At 37.9% G+C, this 22,533-nt stretch overlaps 1 protein-coding gene across 3 annotated transcripts; it reads right to left on the reverse strand.

Annotated features, from left to right (window-relative positions):
* Nucleotides 1-395: 395 nt before the first annotated feature.
* On the reverse strand, nt 396-20,828 carry CD274 (CD274 molecule). 3 transcript variants are annotated; one of them, XM_057724755.1, is made up of 8 exons: nt 20,758-20,828; nt 19,031-19,099; nt 15,615-15,680; nt 14,380-14,721; nt 7,923-8,207; nt 5,775-5,882; nt 4,289-4,348; nt 396-3,228 (listed from the first exon to the last, which is right to left on the reverse strand). In XM_057724755.1, the coding sequence occupies exons 2-8, from the start codon at nt 19,065-19,067 to the stop codon at nt 3,206-3,208; spliced, it is 921 nt and encodes a 306-aa protein (XP_057580738.1). In that variant the 5' UTR covers nt 19,068-19,099; nt 20,758-20,828; the 3' UTR covers nt 396-3,205. The 3 variants fall into 3 exon arrangements, with proteins under 3 accessions (XP_057580738.1, XP_057580737.1, XP_057580739.1); XM_057724754.1 differs by lacking the exon at nt 396-3,228 and having other exon boundaries at nt 4,031-4,348; XM_057724756.1 differs by lacking the exons at nt 396-3,228; nt 15,615-15,680 and having other exon boundaries at nt 4,031-4,348.
* Nucleotides 20,829-22,533: the final 1,705 nt, after the last annotated feature.

The following is a 22,533-nucleotide window of genomic DNA, read 5'->3' on the forward strand; positions in this document are numbered from 1 at the left end:
TCTGCTGATCCGAGAAGAGTACTCTCGTAAAGGAAAGCCCCTTCATTTCCCTGTAATTCTCCTGAAGACCACTCCTCTCCCATCTCCCTTCCCTCAGATCTTCAATTTGGACAACACAATTCTGACTCTTCTCTTGGTATTGTTCTAAGGAAGCTATCAAGTGAGAGAGGATGAAAATTTTCAATACATTCTTTAAAAAATTCTTTTGATATTTTTTCATCACACAGGATGCAAAAGTATGCTGTGTAAACATAGAAGCTATGAAAAAAAGAACGAAGAAGGTAGCTGAAGATATTCCAAGTAACTGTCTCCATCGCGATGTTAAACTGGGAATGGTTTTATAAAACACATAGAAAACAAGAAAATGGATATGTGGGTTAACTGAAGAACAAAATAAATAAGAAAATTTTATTAAATTAATGCAAGTGTAAACAGTGACAATCAAATGCAGAATTAAATATAATCTGTGCATATACCATTTACAATGAAACACAAGACAAAGGGATAAAGTGCCTTACAAATCCAATACCACAAGAAGGCATTAAGATTTGGGAATGGAGTAAACAGACTTTATGTCTTGCTGAACCAGAATCCTAGCTTGTATTTCACATAAACAAAGGATGCTTTCACCCAAACAAGGGATATTGTGCAAATGAACATGTACAAAAACATAACAGGAAGAGTTCTGTTGGAGATTCTGTTTCTTCAGCCTTGACATGTGGCAAAGCAAGGAAGGTTTTCCTTGTCATCGATCCAGGTAAATGGTCAAGGGGGAAGAAACGCTCTAGGACCGCCTCAGAGGGCATGTGAACTTTTGGAAGGCAATGTCTTAGGATGCCTGTGTAGTGGTGAGAACTGGTGGGACTCAAAGGTTCAGGCACAGCTCACAGGCCTCACAGGCCTGTGCTGGCACAGACGAAGGTCTAGGATCAAGGTACTTAACTAGAATTTCCAAAAAGAACATGTAATTTTGCAAGTGCAACATCAACGTCAAATTTATACTCAAGGGAAAACAGAAAAAAACAAGTTCCAGATATGATTCTGTCATACAGACTTGGCAATCAAGTCATCCTTTAGGACCAGGTTGACCTCACGTACCCTGGAAAACCCATTTTGAGAAATACACTCTTTCTTTGAGAAACACAAAATAAACCAAATCCAAACACAGTCATAAAGCAAGTCTTGACAAATGCTGGTTGTCTAAATGTACATGTAGTAACTATTTAGTATGTGCCACATCTTATGAAAGATACTAAGAGGCTGTGGAATAGATGACTTGGAACAAACAAGACATAGTGCCTAGCCTCTGGGAACTTCAAATTTGTGCTGTCTACTACATAAGAAACAGTATGTTAAATAAAAATAACAAAGTGCACAGCAGACGCATAATGCATTACCACGTACGTGAAATAGAGCAAAAACTGAAAATATACACACATTTTACAAACATTTCCAAATGTATTCATAGAATATCTTTAAAGACAAATAAAAGACAAGAGTGGTTGCTTCTGGAAAGGGAAGCTAGATGAGTAGAGGATGGAATGGAGACTTTTTGATGTCTCCTGTTAGACTTTCTGAATTTTGAATCATGAAAAAGCATGAATTCAAAATTCCATTGGATTTAAATAAAGAAGAAAACTGCTAGACAATACTAGGCACTATATAAATAAGCATCAAATTGCATGGCAAGGCAAACAAATCAGGGGTAAATACAGTGATAGAAAAGGAATTCAAGAGCTGTTTTCCACAGTTTTAAAAAACAAAACTCATGAACTAAAATTGCTTTGATTATTAAAATGTGTACATATTTTCAACTGTCCAGGAATACATTGGCTGGCTACCCAGAGCGCTCCTTTCTAGACTTTTCTCATCACACAATCATTCTCCTCTAACACCTCATGCTATGATAATGCACCACATTGTAGCAATACATTTTCTTACTGATGTCCCCACTATACTAGGAGCTCCTTGAGGGAAGGTGCTTTATCTTGCTCACATCTGTAGACTCTGCGTGGCACAGTGAATGACATGGTAGAGCACTTGCTAAATATTTGCTGAATGAATGAATTTCTTAAAGTAAAATACAGCTGTAAATTGTATTCTATAAGGATAGTGAGTAAAAAAATTTTTTTAATTTAAAAAAACTTTAAAAAGAATGTATACATGTGTATAACTGAGTCAGTCTGCTGTACAGCAGAGATTGGCACAATACTGTAAATCAACTATACTTGAGTTAAAATAAATAAATTAATTAAAGGACAGTGGGTGACAGATTTTCCTCTTGGAAATCTGAGGTCTGCTATTTATTGTCTTGGGCAAGTTACTCTATCTCTGCTCCCTCAGCTGTGAAATGGGTAGAATAATAGTGCTTATCACAACACAGCTGCTACAGGGATGAAATTAGATTATGTGTACACACAGTTGTAAAGCTGATATTTAAATGTAACAGATATTTTGGTAACGTACCTTACTTTGGTGTCGGAGAATAAGATTATCCAAGTCAATCAAAGTATCAACGGGTTAAATAAAGTCATATCCTATACAAACCAATGGTTTGTTCTCTATGCTTCCTATGTACTGATAGTTATAGAGGATATCAAGCAATTTACAAATACTATATTTTACTGGACACATACAAGTTATCAAGTAGTAAGTTTGGTCTGGTGACAAAATTTTAACTTCTACTACAGCATATCTTCAAAAGAAATCACTCACAACCACACTCACATGACAAGACCCCACAGACTCAAAATAAATAAAAATAACTCATACTTAAGTGCTGTTGTGACACTGGGACTCTCAATCACCCAGAAGACAAATCAAGACACTGAGTGAAGGCAAAGGGCACTTCTGCAGGAACTGACCATTAAAACGGGGCATCTCAACCTGTTTTCCTAGGATGAGTGATGGATAATCTGCATGGAGGTTTATCAATCAGAAGTGTCCTTTCTCCTTTTCATATGCACTGATGAGTCTTCCAGTCATTTTGAAGTACCAAGGTTTCCTTCCAGGCTACCTCTTTTACTCCTTCTTCCTTTGTTCTCCTCTTCTTTCCCAGCTTCCATTTTCAGAGCTTGGGGCTTTTAAGTTCTACATTACCTGCAGCCCCCTGGCCCACTGCATGCCTCTGGACACACCTAGCCCTGACGAACTCAAACCATAGGCTGAGAATCCCTGCTTTAAGGTCAGAAGTTTCAATGCTGGATTACGTCTCCTCAAACTGTGTATCTGGAGAGTGAAAATGAGAAACATAAGTTATACTTGCTAGATGATATAATAAACTTGCAATAAGAGAAAGAAGCAGATTATATTTATGCCCAGGTCCCTTTACGTGACAAAGTGTAACCAACCATCCTGGTTTGCCAGGAACTGTCCTGGTTGTGAAACTGAAAGACTTGTGTTCTGAGAAAACACTTAGTCTGGGCAAAGCGGGATGGTTTGTCACCCTAGGATGTTCCAAACAACACTAATTAGCTTTACGACACAAATGAGTGCTACGGACTACATAATGAAACATGCCTGAGCTTGTCCAAGGTGATTGGACTACTTTAAACTGGGGCTCGTTGGGAAGTTTGGTTTCTAATTACAGTAAAAAGAATTAGAAACCTTAATTTAACTTACTTCTTAGTTCAATCACCTGGGTGAGAGGTCTTTATGGATTTTTACAAATGTAGACATTTGTGGTGAAATGGATTTAAGTGAATAGATTAAGAGTAAGGCTATATGGACAGGCTAGTGGGGCCCAAAGCCTGATTTTGGGGCAATTTATATTATCTTCTTGACCCTCTGTTTTCAGTACTATAAAATAGGAATAATTCTAGCATTATCCTAGGATAATAAATAAATTCTCTTTGACTTTGTAGAGGGAGGAGACTGAGGTACTGCACTTGAAGCAGTACACACAGTGCCTGATACATGTTTTATCTATCTATGTATGTATCCATCCATCCATCCATCCATCAATCCATCCATCACCCATCCACATAAATCACCTTGGTCCCCTATAGCAAGGAGATGTTAAGATGCAGAACAATAGAAACCTAGCAGAGAGATACTGCCTCTATCCCTCACCTCCCCAAAGGGCCACCCCTCTACTCTCCTTTGCCATCCCTAAACCTCAGACTGTGGGAATAGTTCTTATATCAGACTTGTGGGGCAAAGAGGAGCCAGCAGTTCCAACAGTCAGCATTCTGTAAAATGAGGGAGATTACAGCTGATAGCTTTCTCCTTGTTCTTTAACTTTTTGTTTCCTTTTCCTTCAACTTCTGATCCCTGATAATATTCTTACCATTTTGTTGCTTTGAGTTCATATCTTGGGTGCCATATTTTTCCACATCCATCATTCTCACTTGAAAAAAAAAGTTATTCTTATTTCCATATGACAGAATTCTATATCCCACACAGTGACTCAAGTTTAAATTCCAGGTTCCTATGAAACATTTTTAATCCCTTAGGAAATCTGGTAGACTTCCTTATTCCAGGAGTCCCAACCCCTGAGATTTATTCAACAGTTTAGGGCACATGCTTTTGTTCCACAATTTTCTTCAGAAGTATATATTTTTATTTTCCATTCTTCCCCCAGAGATGTACCACATTATGAGATACTTTATTATATACTGGTGTTCTAGCCCTTCCTAATACCAAATAATTATTTTTCACATGAAAATGTAAGTTGGCCACAGCCACTTCCTTGGACACATCAACGCCATCTCAGGTCTTCCTATCACTGAAACTTGATCCTTATATTCTGGCTGTCTCAGTTCTGTTAAGTACTTGTTCATTAGAAGAAGCTGACCTCCACCCCCTCAGTTATACCACTTTCCCAGACCCACCCACCTCTTAAGGGGTTGTAGGGAATTTCTCAACGACCATTGGAATTCCCTTCCATGTTCCACTTCCCTATTTGTCATGAGATAACACTATACACAGATCATCATCGGATCCTTTGGTGTACTTCTCAAAGAAGTAGGGAAATGTTTACCCTGAATCATCTTAAAATGAAAGGAAATTATTTGAATAGCCACGTTTTCCTGAATTTTAATTGCCCCCTTGGGTAAATAGAGAAATACACACATTAAAATTATTTTGAAAACTATGTAATACCCTCAGTCAGAAATCTTGCAAACTACTCTATGGTAAAAGTATCACTGCTCTCCATAAGGAACTATTTTTATTACTTAAAGCTCCCAGAAACCAGTTCAATATAACAGTGCAACTAATGTAAAACAAATTCAACTGAAACCAGCAGGCATTTTAGCTTTTTCTCTCCTATGAATCTGTGGTTATTTGCATGATGGACAGAAACTGTTTAACACTTCACCTCCATACACGTGATCTTCACGATCTTCACCCAGCAATCCTGCACAGCTCCACTATAATTGCTATGAAATAGTGGAGTATCTTTGTGCTACCTTGCAGAGGCACGTCAGGTTTGCTTGCAGCCATGATCCAACTCTCACTCCCTTGGAAATGTTACTATAAGTGTTCACTGCTGCCCTCCAATGAAAGTGATGCTGCAGAACAGTAGCTAAAAACCTACTTTGCATAACTGAAAGTTGGCCCTGGAAGGGAAGGCTAATAGGAAGGCATTTTATAAATCACTGTTTCCTGCTGGGGGCACCCCTAGCATTTTGGGTAGAATAGTTCCCTGTTACATGGGACTGTCCTGCACATTTAGCATCCCTGGTTCTGCCCACTAAGAGCCATTGTGACAACAGTAGCACTCATACATTTCTCCACAACCCCAATAGAGACTAATACAATAAAGGAAATACCATCTCTTTTTAGACAGAAGATGACTGTCAGGGTTACACTAAGGAGCAACAGGAAAGCTCCTGGAATCACCAAGTGAGTCCTGTTTTTTGCTGGATCTGCATATGGTTCTGAAAAACAAAACAAAATAAAAAGAAACTAATGATAAAATTTTCTTTGGAAGTGGCCAAGAGAATAATCATCTTTGAAGCTTAATTTAGGCTAGCATTAGGTTAATTTTCTTAAATACCAAAAGTTCCTTTCCAGTGAGTGGCTAGAATGGTGAGATACCTCAGACATGAAAATGGGAGAAGCATTTGGAAAAGTGGAAGCACCCCAGGCTTTGGACAGATGGACCTGGGGTTAAGTTCTGCTGCCACTCACTAGCTTTGAGACCTCTAGCAGGTCCTTTAACCAGCTTACAAAATGGAAATAATGAAATTTTTGTAAGGCTAATGTTTATAAAGTGCTTTTCACAGGGAGTGGCAACTCAATATTAAATGGTAGCCCTGATTATTTCACATCTTGCATTCCTTAATATAAAAGCTAGCAGCCTACTGCACATGGCAAAGATGGAACAAGAAGACCAACTGCCATTGCCAAAGAGCTCCTACTTCCCCATATCTGTGGCCATGACTGGGGACCATGTTTGCTATCTTTCCTTTCTCCACAGTTTGAACATCTTGGGACATCTAATCATTGGCACCTCTCACCAATCTCTCTGTTTCCAGTCCCGTGCGGAAAGAAAAGGGGTCTTATGGCACATGATGCTCAGAGACTGCTAACTCCCACCTCCCACCATTAGCCACAATCCATGACTACCTAGTTCAAGCTTTAAAGCCACAACCATAGTCAGCCTTTCTCTAGTAGCCTGCAGTTTACAAAGCCTGTTAATAACTTTATGAGTTAGGTGTGCCAGGTTATTAAAAAACAAAATCCCTAGGTTACAGATGAGGACACAGATTCTGAGCAGTTAGGTGAGTTAACCCGAGGTCTTCCCTCAAGTAAGTTGTCATAAAATAGCTTTTAAATGGCAGGAACCTAGTGTACTAATGGCAGCTCCTACCAAAGTGACTCATGCCCCAGTAAGAGCACCTCTTCAATTTTCTCAACATTTTTCATTCTTTTTGTTCATAGGACCACCCAGAATTGTCTTTTCCTATTGTTTGCCTTTTCTATTCATTTTTTTAGTTGTTTTCTCTGAAGTACCTAAACTTTACTCCCAACATTTAGCTGGAGAGAGAGTGGTGAGAAGTACCTCTGAGAAGACCTCTGGGTTTATACTGGGTTGGCAAAAAAGTTTGCTCAGTTTTAAGTAAAAATAAAAGACTCATTTTTCATTTTCACAAAGAACTTTATCAAACAACGTATTCACCAACCAAACAAACTTTTTGGCCAACCCAATATTAACATCATGCTCTCAAGTCTCACTTTCTCTAAACATCTGAGCCTCTCACCAGACCAATTCCTGCCTTACCCAATTCTGCAGGAGAGTAAGATAAAAAAAAAAAAAGTTGATTCTGTGCAAACAAGAGTCTCAAATCATTTTCATACACTGTAGCTCATGTATTCCTATGCTGGTGTTGCCCAATAGGTTATAACTGTATAAGAAAAGTGAAACATACAGAAGTCAAGTTGCTTGCCCAGGGACACACAGCCTTATATCTTACGCACTAAGCAGACTACCTAGGAGGAGGCAGATGGGGAGGAAGGCTCTCTCCTGTTTAGAATAAGATAGAAAAGTACATTCTATTTGCTTCCTGCCACAGAAACCCTGGAAAGGAAACAGCTCTGATGTGCTCAGATTTGGATTCCTGAAACATGGCCTGAGTTGCGTCTTCCTCTCAGGTGCTCTCCTAGATCCCCTAGCCTACATGAAATGTGATTGCCTGTTTTATTATCTATTTCCTGGAGAGTGTTAACTGCTCTTTATTCTTCTATGAGCCCCCAATGCCTGGCACGTAGAACATATTCAATAAATATTTGCTGAAGGTTTTTATTAAGTATCAATATGACTTGGATGAATGGAGGTGAGGAAGCAGGATGCATTTTGTAAACACAGTGTTATTCATTCATTCAACAAACAATGAAAGCTTATGATGAGCAGGCATCAGGCTAGGTACCAAGGGACAGTACTAGGCACATTTTAATTGAGACATTCAGAATATTACCTGGGATGACCAACTCAGCTGTACTGTTCTCCTCATAACCTAATCTCCGAAAAGTGCAGTAGAAAATCTCGTTAGCTGTTGTGTTGATTCTCAGCGTGCTGGTCACGTTGAAAAGCTTCTCCTCCCTCCTAGAGCTGGTGATGGTGGTTTTGCCACTCAGGACTCGGTGGTCACTGGTTGTCCAGATGACTTCAGCCTCAGGGTAACCCTCAGCCTGACATATTAGTTCATGTTCAGAGGTGACTGGATCCACAGAAATTGTTTGGTTGATTTTGCGGTATGGAGCTAGGTCATGAGCAAAAAGAAGGCACGTCTTTCACTTAGCACAGAACTAGACATGTGGCTTGGTCTTATCTACCTTAGAAAGAATACCAATCCAGGCTGTTCTCAGAGAAATAAGTTTAATGATCATGTGTCTCAGAAGTGAGGAATGCCTGGTAGTTCTGCCTCAATTCTTCCACTCATACTTGGGCCAAGTTTGGGCTTAAAAGAAAAACCATCTTGCAATAAAAAGAATATTGTTATTTTTGTTGATCTCAAAGTATTGATAAATGTATAGATTAATTAAAAGATAACTGTCATCTTTAAACCAGTAGTCTTTCTCTCCAAATATAAAATATGTCTGTCCACTTACTCACGTCTTTATATGTTTCTCAGTAAAGTTTTATAGTTTGTACAAAGGGCCAAATCCTTAAATTGATTTTCTCTTTGTTGTTGTAAAGCTCTCTTCATAAACATGAACCTCTCCAGCTGTTCAGCACTGTTTTCTTAGACTTTATTTAATAAACAGAAAATCTCATTTTGACGTGCCATTCACTTTTCCAACTTTAGGTCAATGATCAGAAATTAGGTATGAAAATAGTACTATGTCATTGTAAAAGTTGATATGTGCTTCTGGATGATAATTTCTAAAGTTTAAGTGCATTTTTAAAAATTTTAGAATAGTTTTAGGTTTACAGAAAAGTTGCAAAGATAGTACAGGGTGTCCACATACCTCTATCCTAGTTTCCCCTAATGTTACCATCTTAAATTACCGTGGTACTTCTATCCTAACTAAGGAACCAACACTAGTACAGTACTATTAACTAAACTTAGTACTCTGTTCCATTTCACTAGTTTTTCCTTAATGTCCTTTTCCTATTCTAGGATCTCATCTAGAATACCATATTTGATACTTATTTGTAAAACTTTTTACGCTGGTTATTTTAATAAATCATGTAATTATATGCAAGGAAGAAACTTTAATTTCAGATCATTAGTTTGGGACTTTTTTAGGATTAAGGTACCCGATGTACTGAATATTCTAGTAGATTATTTAGTGCATTTACATTGCTTAAGAACTTTCTTCATGTTTTCCATTACAAGTATGTTAACATGTTATCATTGTTTGCATAATTTTTATTTTACTCCTAATATTTTAGTGTAACCACCAATGGTCCACCTAGAGCCTTAATTCTGCATTCCTTTACTGAAGACACAACAATGGCTTTGTGATATGATATATTCACAGAGATTTAATACAAAACAGACAGAAACAAACAAAATTTCAACAATGATGTGATGGTCAATGAAACCACCAATGAAATCAACATAATTACAATTTCAAAACACATAAATAATGGTTCTCCTGAGTACTTGAGTCCTCAACATTATATCTGTTATATTTAAGCTTTCTTTTAAAAAGGAATCCACTGATTATACCTCATGAAAGAATATTACTATAACAGGTGCTAATTCATATAGCACATAGCTTGATTTTTGGACACTTAAAATTCCAAGCCTAAAATCAGAGTTAATAGTAAACTTTAAGGGTAAAATGTCTGCTTTTTTCACTCTTCTCCTATTTTTAATGGAATAAGAATAAAGGAGAATGTTGTTTCATGCCTGGGCATATGTATAAATGTAGTGTACCTCTAAGGGCCCAACAAATTAGCGGATTCATTCTACTCATTGATTAAATATCCATTTTATTAGTCTCTCAAGTGGAGACGTACTGCGGTACAAGACGAGAATATTAGAACTTCCACTTATATGTATTTTTATCATAACAATTAAGAAAGAATCTAAGGGCTTCCCTGGTGGCGCAGTGGTTAAGAATCCGCCTGTCAGTGCAGGGGACACGGGTTCGAACCCTGGTCTGGGAAGATCCCACATGCCGCGGACAATGAAGCCCGAGTGCCACAACTACTGAGCCTGCACTCTAGAGCCTGTAAGCCACAACTACTGAGCCCACATGTCACAACTACTGAAGCCAGTGTGCCTAGAGCGCGTGTTCCCCCACAAGAGAAGCCACTGCAATGAGAAGCGTGTGCACCGCAACAAAGAGTAGCCCCCACTCGCCACAACTAGAGAAAGCCTGTGCACAGCAGCAACAGAGACCCAACACAGCCAATAAACAAGCAAATAAATAAATAAAATAAATTTTTAAAAAAAGAATCTAAGCTTAATAACCTTTACTGATTGACACTGGGCCTCACTTTGTGTGCCACACAAGGCTTTTAAAGGAATAGGGGAGATTTATAACACCAAAGGGAGGACAGTGACTTGTTTGGGATTATTATAGATATGCAGGTTCTCTTATCTAATTTTAACTAAACTAACCTGCTTACAAAATGAACAACTAATTAAAAGGTTTCCCACAGAGAAACTGAGGATTGAAGGCATTACCAGTAATTCAAGCAAAAACCAAAAGGAAATGGCATGAGTGACACTTCTCACCAAGACTTTATGAAGTAAAACAATAAGTACCTAATTGGACCTGACAAGGCATTGGTTAAAAAACCTCAAGATTGTCAAGACCATCCTCTTTTGTTAACAATAAATTTCACCTCAGATATGCTATGCCTTGAAATATTAGCTAATGACAATGAAGCACCATAATTAGTAAGACACTGAAAATATTGTTTATTAAATTTTCATTTCATCTTTTTAAAATTTCTATTTTTATATATTTATAGAATGTACACTGTATTAGTTTGAACGGTGGTATTCAATTTCTTTTGCCTTTAAAAAATGTCAATTTCTTATGTTATAACCTATATATTAGCACAAGTATATTCTTTATAAACACACACACACATATTAGTTTAACCTGCTTTGCTGATGGGGTAGGTAATCAAAAACATTTGGAGACTCGTGGTTTACTAGATCTAGAGCACACATGTGCTAATGCAACCATTACATCCAGACCACGAAAAGCTAACAGTAGTTTTGAAGTCAATATACAACTCAATACACACTTTGGAGGTACAAATACAGAAAATAGAACCTGGTTGGTAAAGGCACAGACTTCAGGATCAGATTGCTTGAGTTTAGAACCTGGCTTCATCACTTAATAGTTGAATGGACTTAGCGAATCACTTAATTTCTTTGGACCTCACTTTCCTCATCCATGAAATGAGAATAACAACACCACATGTCATTGACTCTAAGAGGTCACCTACTGAAAGACACACTCAGACTTCAGAGACAGTAAACTGTGAAAAACATGTATCTTAGACATGATAAAGCTCCTACTCCATAGAGTCATTTGAGCATTAAATGAGATAATATAGGCAGAGTCCTTAGGATAGGGCCTGGCACATAAGTACTATACACATGTTAATTACTACCGCTATTACTGCTAGAGCTGCTCTTCCCCTTGCTACTACTACCAAAGTGCACTCCTGTGGTATTCTTTAGAAAGTATAGACAGTTCCTGATGAGCAGTCTTGGAAATAAATCCTCATGTATCCAAACCTGTTTATGTTTGAAACTTTTTAGGCTTATCCTGTTTGAGGAAATATATCATTCATTCATCCAACAAATTTTGTGTGTGTGTTCTTATCACACTACTACTCTTATATGCCAAGTCCTAGGGATACAGCAATGAATAAAACAGACGAAATCTCTACCTTTGTGGGCTATATATTCTAGAAGAAGGAGAGAGATAATAAACAAAATATATATGTACATTTATATGGTATGTTACATGATATATTAGATGGGGATTAAATGCTACAGGGAACACTTAAACAGGGCTGGTTGGTGAATTTGGGGGAGGGATGGGTTTGGTGAAGAATGATAGCAGTTAATCCTTGGTCCATATGAACAAATTAGCCTTATCAGGATAACTACACATACTTTATTCCTTCGGTTGCCTCCTACCATTTAAGTTCTTGAAAGTATAAATGGGCACTTTATTTTCCCTGCTATTAGGTTCAATGTTTAAGGAAAAATAATATTTTCAACTGAAAGTCAGATGCCTGAGAATCTGGTATTTACACAAACATGAAAGGTGCAATAACATCAAAGTGATAATAATTGAGTTAATCTAAAACTAAACTCTTTCAAATTTCAGTTTTGAAATGCTTCACCTTTAAAATCCCATGGTGAGTAAACTCCCTGTGGGGAAGCTGTGTTACCACATGTCTGCAGTGATGGGAAGAGAAGCCTGACAGCCAGCATTACTGTGAAATCATTTGCATATGGAGGTGACTCAGGAGTTCTACTTCCCTGAGTTGTAAAACTCATGCAAGCTGGCCACCACATTTCTTTGATGACAATGCCTCAGTTCAACTGAAGCCTGGTGGCTGGCTTGCTTTCAGTGCAGCTCAACTTGACCTCCAAGACCACTGTGTGCAAATGACAACTAGATGGACTAGGACGCCAAAATAGTAATTTATAATACAAAATGGAATGGTCAAACAAATCACATCCTCAAATCTGGTCGGTCATCTGCTTTGCTCCATCAAGGACCCTTCCTTGGAAAAATCATCAGTGCCCAAAGACTTCCTACTGTGTCAAACCACAGCAAAGAAAATCACAAATCCACAAGGGACATTACAGAGCCCAGATAACCTGGAAGAAAACCCTTCTTCACAACAGGGACAGCTTTCTCACTCTCTGCATGCTCCCTACAGACTGATGACTCTGCTTCTGGAAGGAGACACTTATACTCTATCCTTCCTTCTAACTGACTGCCAGGCTTATGTTCTTCCTCCCCCGCTGAGATCCAGCAATGCTGGCTGTTCATGAAGCTAAGTCTTGAAAATTTCTTTAAAGCCTTGCAACATAGTATGCCTCATATTTGCTGATGGACTGAAGAAAAGTTAAAAATCCCAACTTGGGATCCTATCAGCTTGCTTTCATGAATATCTGTTATGGAAAAGCATATGGTAAGATACAATTAAATTAAATCTACTTCACAAGTGGCATTTTGACAATAGTAGCATTAATTGAGCCAGAATCAGAGACCCAGCGATGTACCATAAAATAGATGCATTTCTCCTAATTCCTATATAATTTTCATTTTGAGTTTATAATAATTAGTTACCCTTTATGATAAATGTAATCTTTTTCTACTTATATTACTGACATTCAGAATGATGGTTCTTCGGTCAGGAACAGAAACACCAAGGGATGATGATTTAATTCTGGTCACATATCAAAAGGTCACCATATAAACCAAAGAAGTAGGCAGATAATCTCAAAACTATGACTAGAAACGGCAGATTTCAGCTCAATATAAGAAAGTAATTAAAATAGGCAATGGAAGGGAGGTCCAAATGACAGGGCTATCACGGTAGGAAGTATGTGAGTAGAAGATCCTTCACGGGGATTTCTGTTCTTTGGGTGTTTGGTTTAGCTGCTCTTTTCTGGGATCCTTTCAGCTTTCACCGTGGAAGCAGAGGTGGTCAGCTAAGGCATTTTCCTTTACTTAGCTAGAAGCAACCCAAAACTTTGAACCCAGGTGACCTGATGTCATATTTATAGGTCAGTACCCAGGAATTTGACAGTTTCTCTTCAACACTCCAAGATAATATTGGTACAGATTTTTAAGATGAATGTATGCCTAGTGAGCATAGTTTATACTGTCTCTGAGGATAAATAGTTTATTCAATACTTGACGTGATTATTTTTTGCCTTCAAAGATTGACTTTGTCTTCTTGAATGTGAACCTTACGATGGGGTTTGTTTTTAATATATTTATTTGGATTCGACACAGAGAGTTTCAAAGGAAAAATGCTGGCAGACCTGATAAAATTAATAGGTATTGAATTTAAAAATTCTTAGAGGGACACACAAATAGTGATTCTTATCTTTGCATGCCATGGAAGATAGTGGTGAAGGGAGGAGAGACACTTTTGTGGTCCATTTTATTCTCTTCCACAGTATCTGAATTATTTGCGTGTGTGTGTGTGTGTGTTACTTTCATAATAAAAAAGTGAAGATTCAGAATTTATTTTTAGGAAAACTGAACATACTGTGAAACATGACTGTCATGTTTGGCTCTGGATCTCCAGGGAATATCAAATAGGATGTGTTCAAACAATTCTCATTGGATGAGTGTGTGAATGAATGAACGAACAGACTGCTGCTGTGGAAAGTGAGGCAGGACTTACAAGAATGAAAAGTTCTCAACACTGAGATACGGTTTTAATAAAGGTTGTGCGTCTTTATCTATAATAAGTCTTACCATTGACTTTCAAAGTAATCCGCTTGTAGTCGGCACCGCCATAGCTGATCAAGCAGCAGTAAATCCCTGCATCCTGCAATTTCACATCTGTTATCTGAAGTGCGGCCTTTCCCAAGGAGAGCTGGTCCTTCAACAGCAGGGCCCTCTGGCTGTAGCTACTGTGCTGAACATTCAGGTCTTCCTCCCCATTCACAAATTGAATAATTTTCTTATCCTCCATTTCCCAGTAAACAACTAATGCCAACAGGTTTAATTGTTTGTCTACTGGAAATTTGCATTCCAATGTCACATTGCTGCCATACTCTACCACATACAGGTCCTTGGGCACTGTGATAGTAAATGCTGAAAAGAAAGATGACCAATCTTTAGAAGATGGAAAATTCCTCAAAATATTTATAGAATGAGTGCAGGGTTTATAAAAACTTTATCTGTTCACTTACATGATAATTACATTTAAGGACTTACTTCCCAGAAATACGTATTTTATCTAGTGAGCTTGAGACATGTTTTAGGATGTATATCTCATTCCCGAGTTAGAATAATAAAATTAGCTAAAAAAGATGTTGTCCCCAAATTCATAAATATACACTACTGTAGAAATATTATATAGTAATGGGGTACTTATAACTAGGGATACTTTGTTTCACGTGGACATCCCCAGAATGTCCTTTGACTGGAAGCTTACTTGCTTTTTACTTAGTCTAAATCATAGAGCCCAAAAGACCTCTCTACATACTGCCTGAAACTCTTAATCAGTTGTCTAGCTAGAGGCAGATGAGTACAGAGATTTGGGGAGAGTCTCAGGCTGATGCCAGTACTGTGTTACCCTGACACTGCGTGTATACTACAATTCTTCCTTAGAATATACTCATTGGGAAAAGCAGATCATAGAGCAAGGTGGATAGAATGATCCTGCCTTTGTTTAAAACAAACATATAAAAGTATACACATAGGCAATTTCCCCAGATACTTTCAGTAATTACCCTTGGGAAATGGATAATGGATAATGAGTAATGGACAAATGTATATGGGTTAATTTTATTTCTTGCAGTGTGTCCAAACTCCCTATTTCTTTGTGCAGTGAAATAGGTTTATGAAATATGTTTATGAATTATAATGAAAGAAAAATAGAATGTCCTCTCTATAAAAATTATACCCATTTTATTATTTCAGTTTTTATCCTATAGTTAAAATATTTTAAATATAGAACCTAATGAAAGGATTTGGTGTCTTACCTTTCAGCAAACAACAGTGAGCCATGAATGTAAAGATACTAAATATTCTCATCTTTCTGGAATGACCTAATTATGGAAAACACAAAAAGAAAACTCCTTTACTTAATAACTGAACACCCAGATATTATGGGACTTGGCAGTTCTAATTGAAATTGTCTTCTGATAACCAGACAATCACTCATTTGTAAGTGCTGAAATGCAGCAGGGAATTTAGAATTTCAATACCTTCACTTAATATCCCACAGCCATATAAAGCTAAATGAACAAAAAAGGTACTATGATGAGAATTTTAAAATTTAATTACAAAGCCTGGAAAAAAAAACTTGTATGCTCAAAAGAAACCAAGAAGAAAATATTGCACCAAAATCCTCTCAATTACTTTATGTTTTTTTCCTGCAGTGTAACATATCTAGAAATCCAAGCCTGCCCTGTACAAAATGCCTTTTCCCCCCAAGCCGCTGAATACTTTCATCCTAGCATTTAACTATTCAAGACTTCCACATTATTGTCCCAACCATGCCAGTTCTCCTCAAGATGCCATCTTTCCAAAATCTCCTCCTTTGCTCTTTGCTTATCCCACATTATAAATTCTATTCCCTCAACAAACTGATTCTACTAGTAGCAGGGGGAGCGAGAAGGAAAAACAGCTGGATTCAATCACGTCACATTAAGATGTGACTCACTCACAGTCCTCTTTCAGGGGTATCTGCCTAGATTCTACTCTTCATTGTGTTATCCTGCTTGAAATTCTACCAGTTCTTTAACTCAGCAAACACTGAGTACTTTTTCTGCGCCAGGCACTATTTTAGGCATTAGGGATGCAGCAGTGAACAGGAAAGAAAAACCACTCTCTTCTAGGAGCATATATTCTGGTAGAGGATTAAATAGAAAAGATTTGTGCTATATTTCAGCAAATCTGTTTATTTATTAACATATTTTCTCTCTCATGTTACACATATATTTACCCACTTTGAGAAGAAAGCCAGTTTTCCCCCTTAGGGTCTCTTTGACCTTTGTATACATACAAAAACTCACGACTGATCCATTAATCAATACTACACATATGTAAGGCAGAAGATTTATGTCATGCATATATAAATAGCTCCTAAAAATAAATAAGGAAACTATATACAACCCACCAGGAAAAAGAGCCAAAGGTTCTAATATACAGTTCAGAGAATAAGAAGTACAATGACATCTAAACATAGGAAAGGGTGCTCAATCTTACCAGTAAAGATAAAATAATAGTTTAAGATGTAAGATAATTTTTCACTTATTAGCTTGATCAAAATTATAAAGATTCCTAATATTTAGCATTTGTGAGGATATGAACAAATGGGTTTCCTTACCCACTAATGGTAGGAATGTGAAGTTGTACAACCTTTTTTGGATGGCAATTCGGTAATTTCCATTAAAATTTTAAATGTATATGTGATATTAGCTTTCACTTCCTCTCTGAGAAATATACCTTACAAAAACAAAAACAAATGCATGTAACAATAGACACCAAAGGATTAGCATTGCTAATACTAGCCCCAAACTAGGAATACCCTAGATAGCCTAAATGGTTAAATAAATTTTGCTATGCCCATATAATGTAATACCATTAAGGAAAGAATGCATGTAGATGTATTGACTTTGTAAAGATGTAGAAAGTAACAGTATATGTATATGTAGAAAGAATAATATATGTAGCAGAAATCCACTTTTGTTTAAAAAAATAATGTGTGTGTGTATTTAGACATAGGAAATTTATAGAAAAATCCATACCAAGATGCCGACAGTGATTATACCTAGGAATGAAATTTGAGGAAGAATAGTCAGGTATTTACCTCTTTATATAGTTTTCAAAAGGAAGAAAGGATGGGAGAAAAGAAAGAAAATAGGGGAGATGAGATTGTGAATGACTTCTTTGGTGTTTTCCTGTGTCCAGATTTTCAAACAAATGAATATGTTTTACATTTACTAGAAAAAAATAAAAACAAAATTTAATGAACCATTTCACCTTGACAAGCTGCAGAGGATTTGGCAGACAGAGTAGTATAATGGAAATAACCCCAGAACTCCAAGCATCAGAGTTGAGGTAGAATAATGGCATGTGTTTATTTTTCTGTTTTTCTTCATCATTAAAATAATATAACCACATTATGGAAAATAAGAAAAGAAGGGGAAAGTCACCCACTAGTCTATCACTTAACCCAGGAAGCATTTGGTAATGCCTGGAAACATCTTTGGCTGTCAAAATGAGGTGGAGAGAGTGTTCCTACTATCCAGTGGTAAAGGCCTGGGATGCTGTTAAACATCCTACAATGCACAGGACAGCCCCCACAGCAAAGATATATCTGGTCCAAAATGTCAATGGTGCCAAAGTTAAGAAACCTTGCAACCAACGTGAGCATTTCAGTATATTTTTCTTCCAGTCTTTTCCCCTATGAAGCTTTTAAAAACAATTATACACTTAATACCCATTTTTTCATTTAATATTTGGACAAATATTTTCCATTTTACTGCATGATATTTATAAGTATCTTATTTAGTGGTCCCATAATGTTTAGTTTCCCTGTTGTTAGATATAGGATTGTTTCCAGCTTTAAAAATATAAGTATTTGTGTATTCAGCAAATATTTGTTAAGTGTCTACTGTGTACCAGGTCCCAGGCTGGGCCCTGAGGATAGATATTCCCAAGTGGAACTGTTGATCAAGGAGAAACAACATTTTCCTGGTTCTTGATACATGCGGATAATTGGTGCCAGTTACATTGTGTCTTCACCTAGCCCTTGGTTTTGTTGAAAATATATATTTTTTCTAATTTAATTACAAAGTACAACTTGAATTTTTCATGGGTTTGCTGATTGTTTTAGTTCTTTTGTGAATTATCTGATCATTTTTTTGCCTGTTTATCTTACTGATTTCCTTATCAACCTGTATGAATCCTTCATGTTCATATAGATATACACATACAAAAAGGGTAAAATAAAACAGGTCATTATCATCCTCTTGCTAGTGTTAGGTGCATAATTCTTATTTCACTCCTTTCTGTCTGTCCTGTACGTGGGGAATAGGGATGGCAGCCAGGGCTGTGAGAATACTAAGATTGCTGAAATGGGGTTGTAGCAGCTATTTGGCTATCCTTTACTTGAGCCAGAGTTGATTATATCACAATTATAAAATACTAATGTGATATAATACACACAAATACATTTGTCGGGCAGAAGAAAACTTAAGATGCCCCTAACTTCAAGCAAAGAACTATTGAATAAAACAGAGGGACAGTAAATCCACCCATGGATTTCAACTAATTTTTCCAATGTTTATGGCATACCCTGGTGGAGTTCCTATTCCTTAATGAATTTGGTTGAAAATTTTAGAGGTAATAAAAGTTTACTGGAAGGTGATGGATTAGATCTGATATTTACCTAATTCCTCATTATACCTTCTCTTCCAAGGCTCCATTCTCTTGGAGGGCAGTTGTTAGTGGGCGAACACTGGAAAGAAGAGAGAGACCATGTAAATAGACATGGTCTTTGACCTCTAAACTCCACATCAGGGCAGTTGATCTAAGAGAAGAACACTGTCATCTTCAGGTAAGAAACTCTGACAATGTATCTGAATTTCCAGACAAGAACTGAGACATTCAAAGAGCAAGGAAATGTGAACTAGGGAGGAAGTGATGGTTCATTCAGGATGGGGAAGCAGGTTTGTCCCTGGGGGAATCCGTTGTAACACTATGGAACTGATACTACTTCTCTATCTCGCTAAGGTAGGATGGGTAGGACGAAAAGACAGGGAAAAGAACTCAACCTTTCTTTCTCAAAAGTAGAAGCAAGGAACGTCTTGATATCTGTTAGTTCAGGGTTTCCTTTGATTGTTACCTGGTGTATATGAACTATCATTTGATTTTTTTAAATTCCTAGAGTTTGAAAATGTGTCCCCAAGTAAGCTGAAAACCTACCTGATTAACAGATCAAGACAGTTGATCTATTAAATCTCTACTATAATATCAAACTCTATTAAACTTGACTAAACCCTGTGCCCAGACTCCTTCCGCTCAGTCACACTGAGATATTCTTGTACATTTCCCAGTGTAGCTTCAATTCCCAATAGTATTTCTGTGGCTTCCTTTAAGACCACACTCTACTGTCCTGCATCCTCTGCCTACTCTATTCCACTGAAAAAAAGGCTAATTTTTTTTTTAGAGTATCACAGTTCTTAAAAACTGCTGGGCAACTGTCAATGTGAACTGGCACAACCTTTCTGGAAGGCAATTTTAAATTTGTGTTAAAAAGCTGTTAAAACATTCAGACTTTACAAATTATATTTGTAAGAGTTAATCTGAAGGAAATAATCAGCAATGTCCCAGACATTTATATGCAATGATGTTTGGTGAATGGCTAAAATAGTGAACTACTGTAAATAACCTTTATGTTCAGCATGGGGGAGTAATTTAGTTTGGTCATCCAGCACCATGGAATGGTGCCATTAAAAAAAATCGCATTTTTAGAAAGCGATTTAATCCATAGAAAATCAGTCACATTAGGTGCACAAAACAAGGTGGAACAATGATACGTGAAGTACTCTCTGTGTTATAAGACAAACCCAAACTGAACTCAGACACATTGAGCTTAGCCAAGCAAAGAAATGTTTTAACATTTTTTTCCCTTAGGCTCCTCTCTTCCTCCTTCAGCACTCCTTTAGTCCTCAAAACAGAGCAAAGAACTCGGGTTCGGATATCCTGGCTCTTAAAGCAGGAAAGGACCTTAGTAGATGCTTGCAGGTGTGATGACTTACCCAGATCAGACTGCTACTGAGCGGCTAAAGGTGGACTAGGACCCAGGTGTGCCGACCTCCAGCCCAGGAATTTCCCTCTAGACCCGGTTACCCACCTCAGGACCACATTCATGAACGTGCAGAAACATATATGTAGTTACAAGATAAGAAACTGAACCCCCCAGCGAAAGGCTAAACTTGTTATTTATTCTTATTAACGCTGACAGGCAATCGGCTCTACTGCACCTAAACCATCACTCTTTCCTTTTCCCTTCTCCTCTCTCCATCCCAAGGAAAGGGTCTATTGACAGTTCATTTTAAAGTGCCTAGTCAGATGGCCAAAGATGCCTGGCGAGTGAGCGAGAACGCTCCCTACCTTCGGGCGGGAGACGCGCGGCGGGCGGGAGACGCGCGGCGGGCGGAGAGACTCCGGCGCTGTGCCCCGACTGTAAGGACCCCTCGCGGCGGGCCTGCTGCTAAAGAGCTCGTGTACGTGAGTTCTCCGCCCACCCCTGCTCGACAGACCCGCCTTCCCGGTCAGCCCTCCCCCCACCGCTCGCCCAGCCCCCGACTGGATTTTCTTTCGCTGCCGCTAAACTTGTAATTTGGGAAATAAGAGGATTCTTCATTCTTGGAATAAAAAGATAAATGAAACGGAAAATGAAACTTAAGTCCAGCTTCCCGTAAATCAGCTTTTTAAAAGAAAATCTTCATGGATTAAAACAAAAAAAATTCGGCTTCTCTGGTGGCTCAGTGGTTAAGAATCCACCTGCCAATGTAGGGAACACAGGTTCAAGCCCTGGTCTGAGAAGATCCCACATACCAGCGGAGCAACTAAGCCAGAGGGCCACAGCTACTGAGCCTGTGTTCTAGAGCCCATGAGCCATAACTATTAGCCCGCGTGCCACAACTACTGAAGCCTGGGCGCCTAGAGCCCGTGCTCCACAACAAGAGAAGCCAGGGCAATGAGAAGCCCACAAACGGCAATGAAGAGTAGCCCCACCCCCCCACCCCCCAATTAGAGAAAGCCCTTCGTTCAGCAAGGAAGACCCAATGCAGCCAATAAATAAATAAATAAATTTATTTATTTAAAAAACAAAACCAAAAAAAATATGATGTTTTAAACAATGTTTAAAAACAAACCAACGTCCAGAATCATCACAAAGATTTCAGACGTTGGTTTTACCTTCATAATTCGCACTCTAAATTCTGCCATGAGGTTTCCCTTCTATCTGATAAAAAGCTTTTACAAGATTATCCTGACATAACTTGCTATAAATCTACAACATATAGAAAGTAAAACGACAGGGGCCCATATGACTGATTTTTATTCTAGAAAGTAGGTTTGTGTATGATAGGAAATATATTTTTAAAACGTGGATTTTGTCACTTCCTCAAAGTTCCTCGACATAGTGAAACTATAATTGCTTTGTCATTAAAATAACTTCTCAGCAGGACTTAAACCTTTTAAGAATGCTCTGGATCCCTGCTATTCTACCATCCTTGAGATCTAGGTTGGGGTAGCACAGGTGAGGGTTAAGAAAATTCTCTGGTAACTCCGGATCAATAGTTGAGCCCAAGCTGAAGTCACCTGACTCACACTAAGGAGGCAGCAGCAGAATTATTCCCTACTGATCTTTATGTTCAGGGTCTACTTAAAGATCAGTAGGGAAGGCAGGAGGTGAGTGAAATTTGCCTTTCTCTGAAGTTATTGATGGGAATGGAAGGTATTTACTCAGTTTTCTGCTCTGTGATTTACATATTACTAATCTGAGGATTTGTGATTTTGTCCATCTCACCCACCTGTTTCCACCCTTCAGTCATTCATTTTCCCATACTGTTTATCAAGCTTCTTAGTTAAGTTTTTATATCCTCTGGAGATAGAAAAACAGGATGTATTTAGAAAAAAAGAGATCTTATCACTTCAAAAAAGTATATGAAAATCTAACCGCCAGGAGGGCATTAGTCCCAAAACATTGTTCATGGTTTGTGATTTGGGTGAAGTGAATGGAGGAGTGCCGAGATAGAAGAGTAGTGGGAAACCAGAGCTGCAGAGCAACATACCAGATCATCTCCAATATCGCCATGTCCTATTCGCACCCCTCTTAATCTGTTCATTTTTAGAGGTTAAAAACTTGTCATTGCTGATGTG

Source organism: Hippopotamus amphibius, chromosome 2, assembly GCF_030028045.1.
Source record: "Hippopotamus amphibius kiboko isolate mHipAmp2 chromosome 2, mHipAmp2.hap2, whole genome shotgun sequence".
In the NCBI taxonomy this organism is placed as follows: domain Eukaryota; kingdom Metazoa; phylum Chordata; class Mammalia; order Artiodactyla; family Hippopotamidae; genus Hippopotamus; species Hippopotamus amphibius.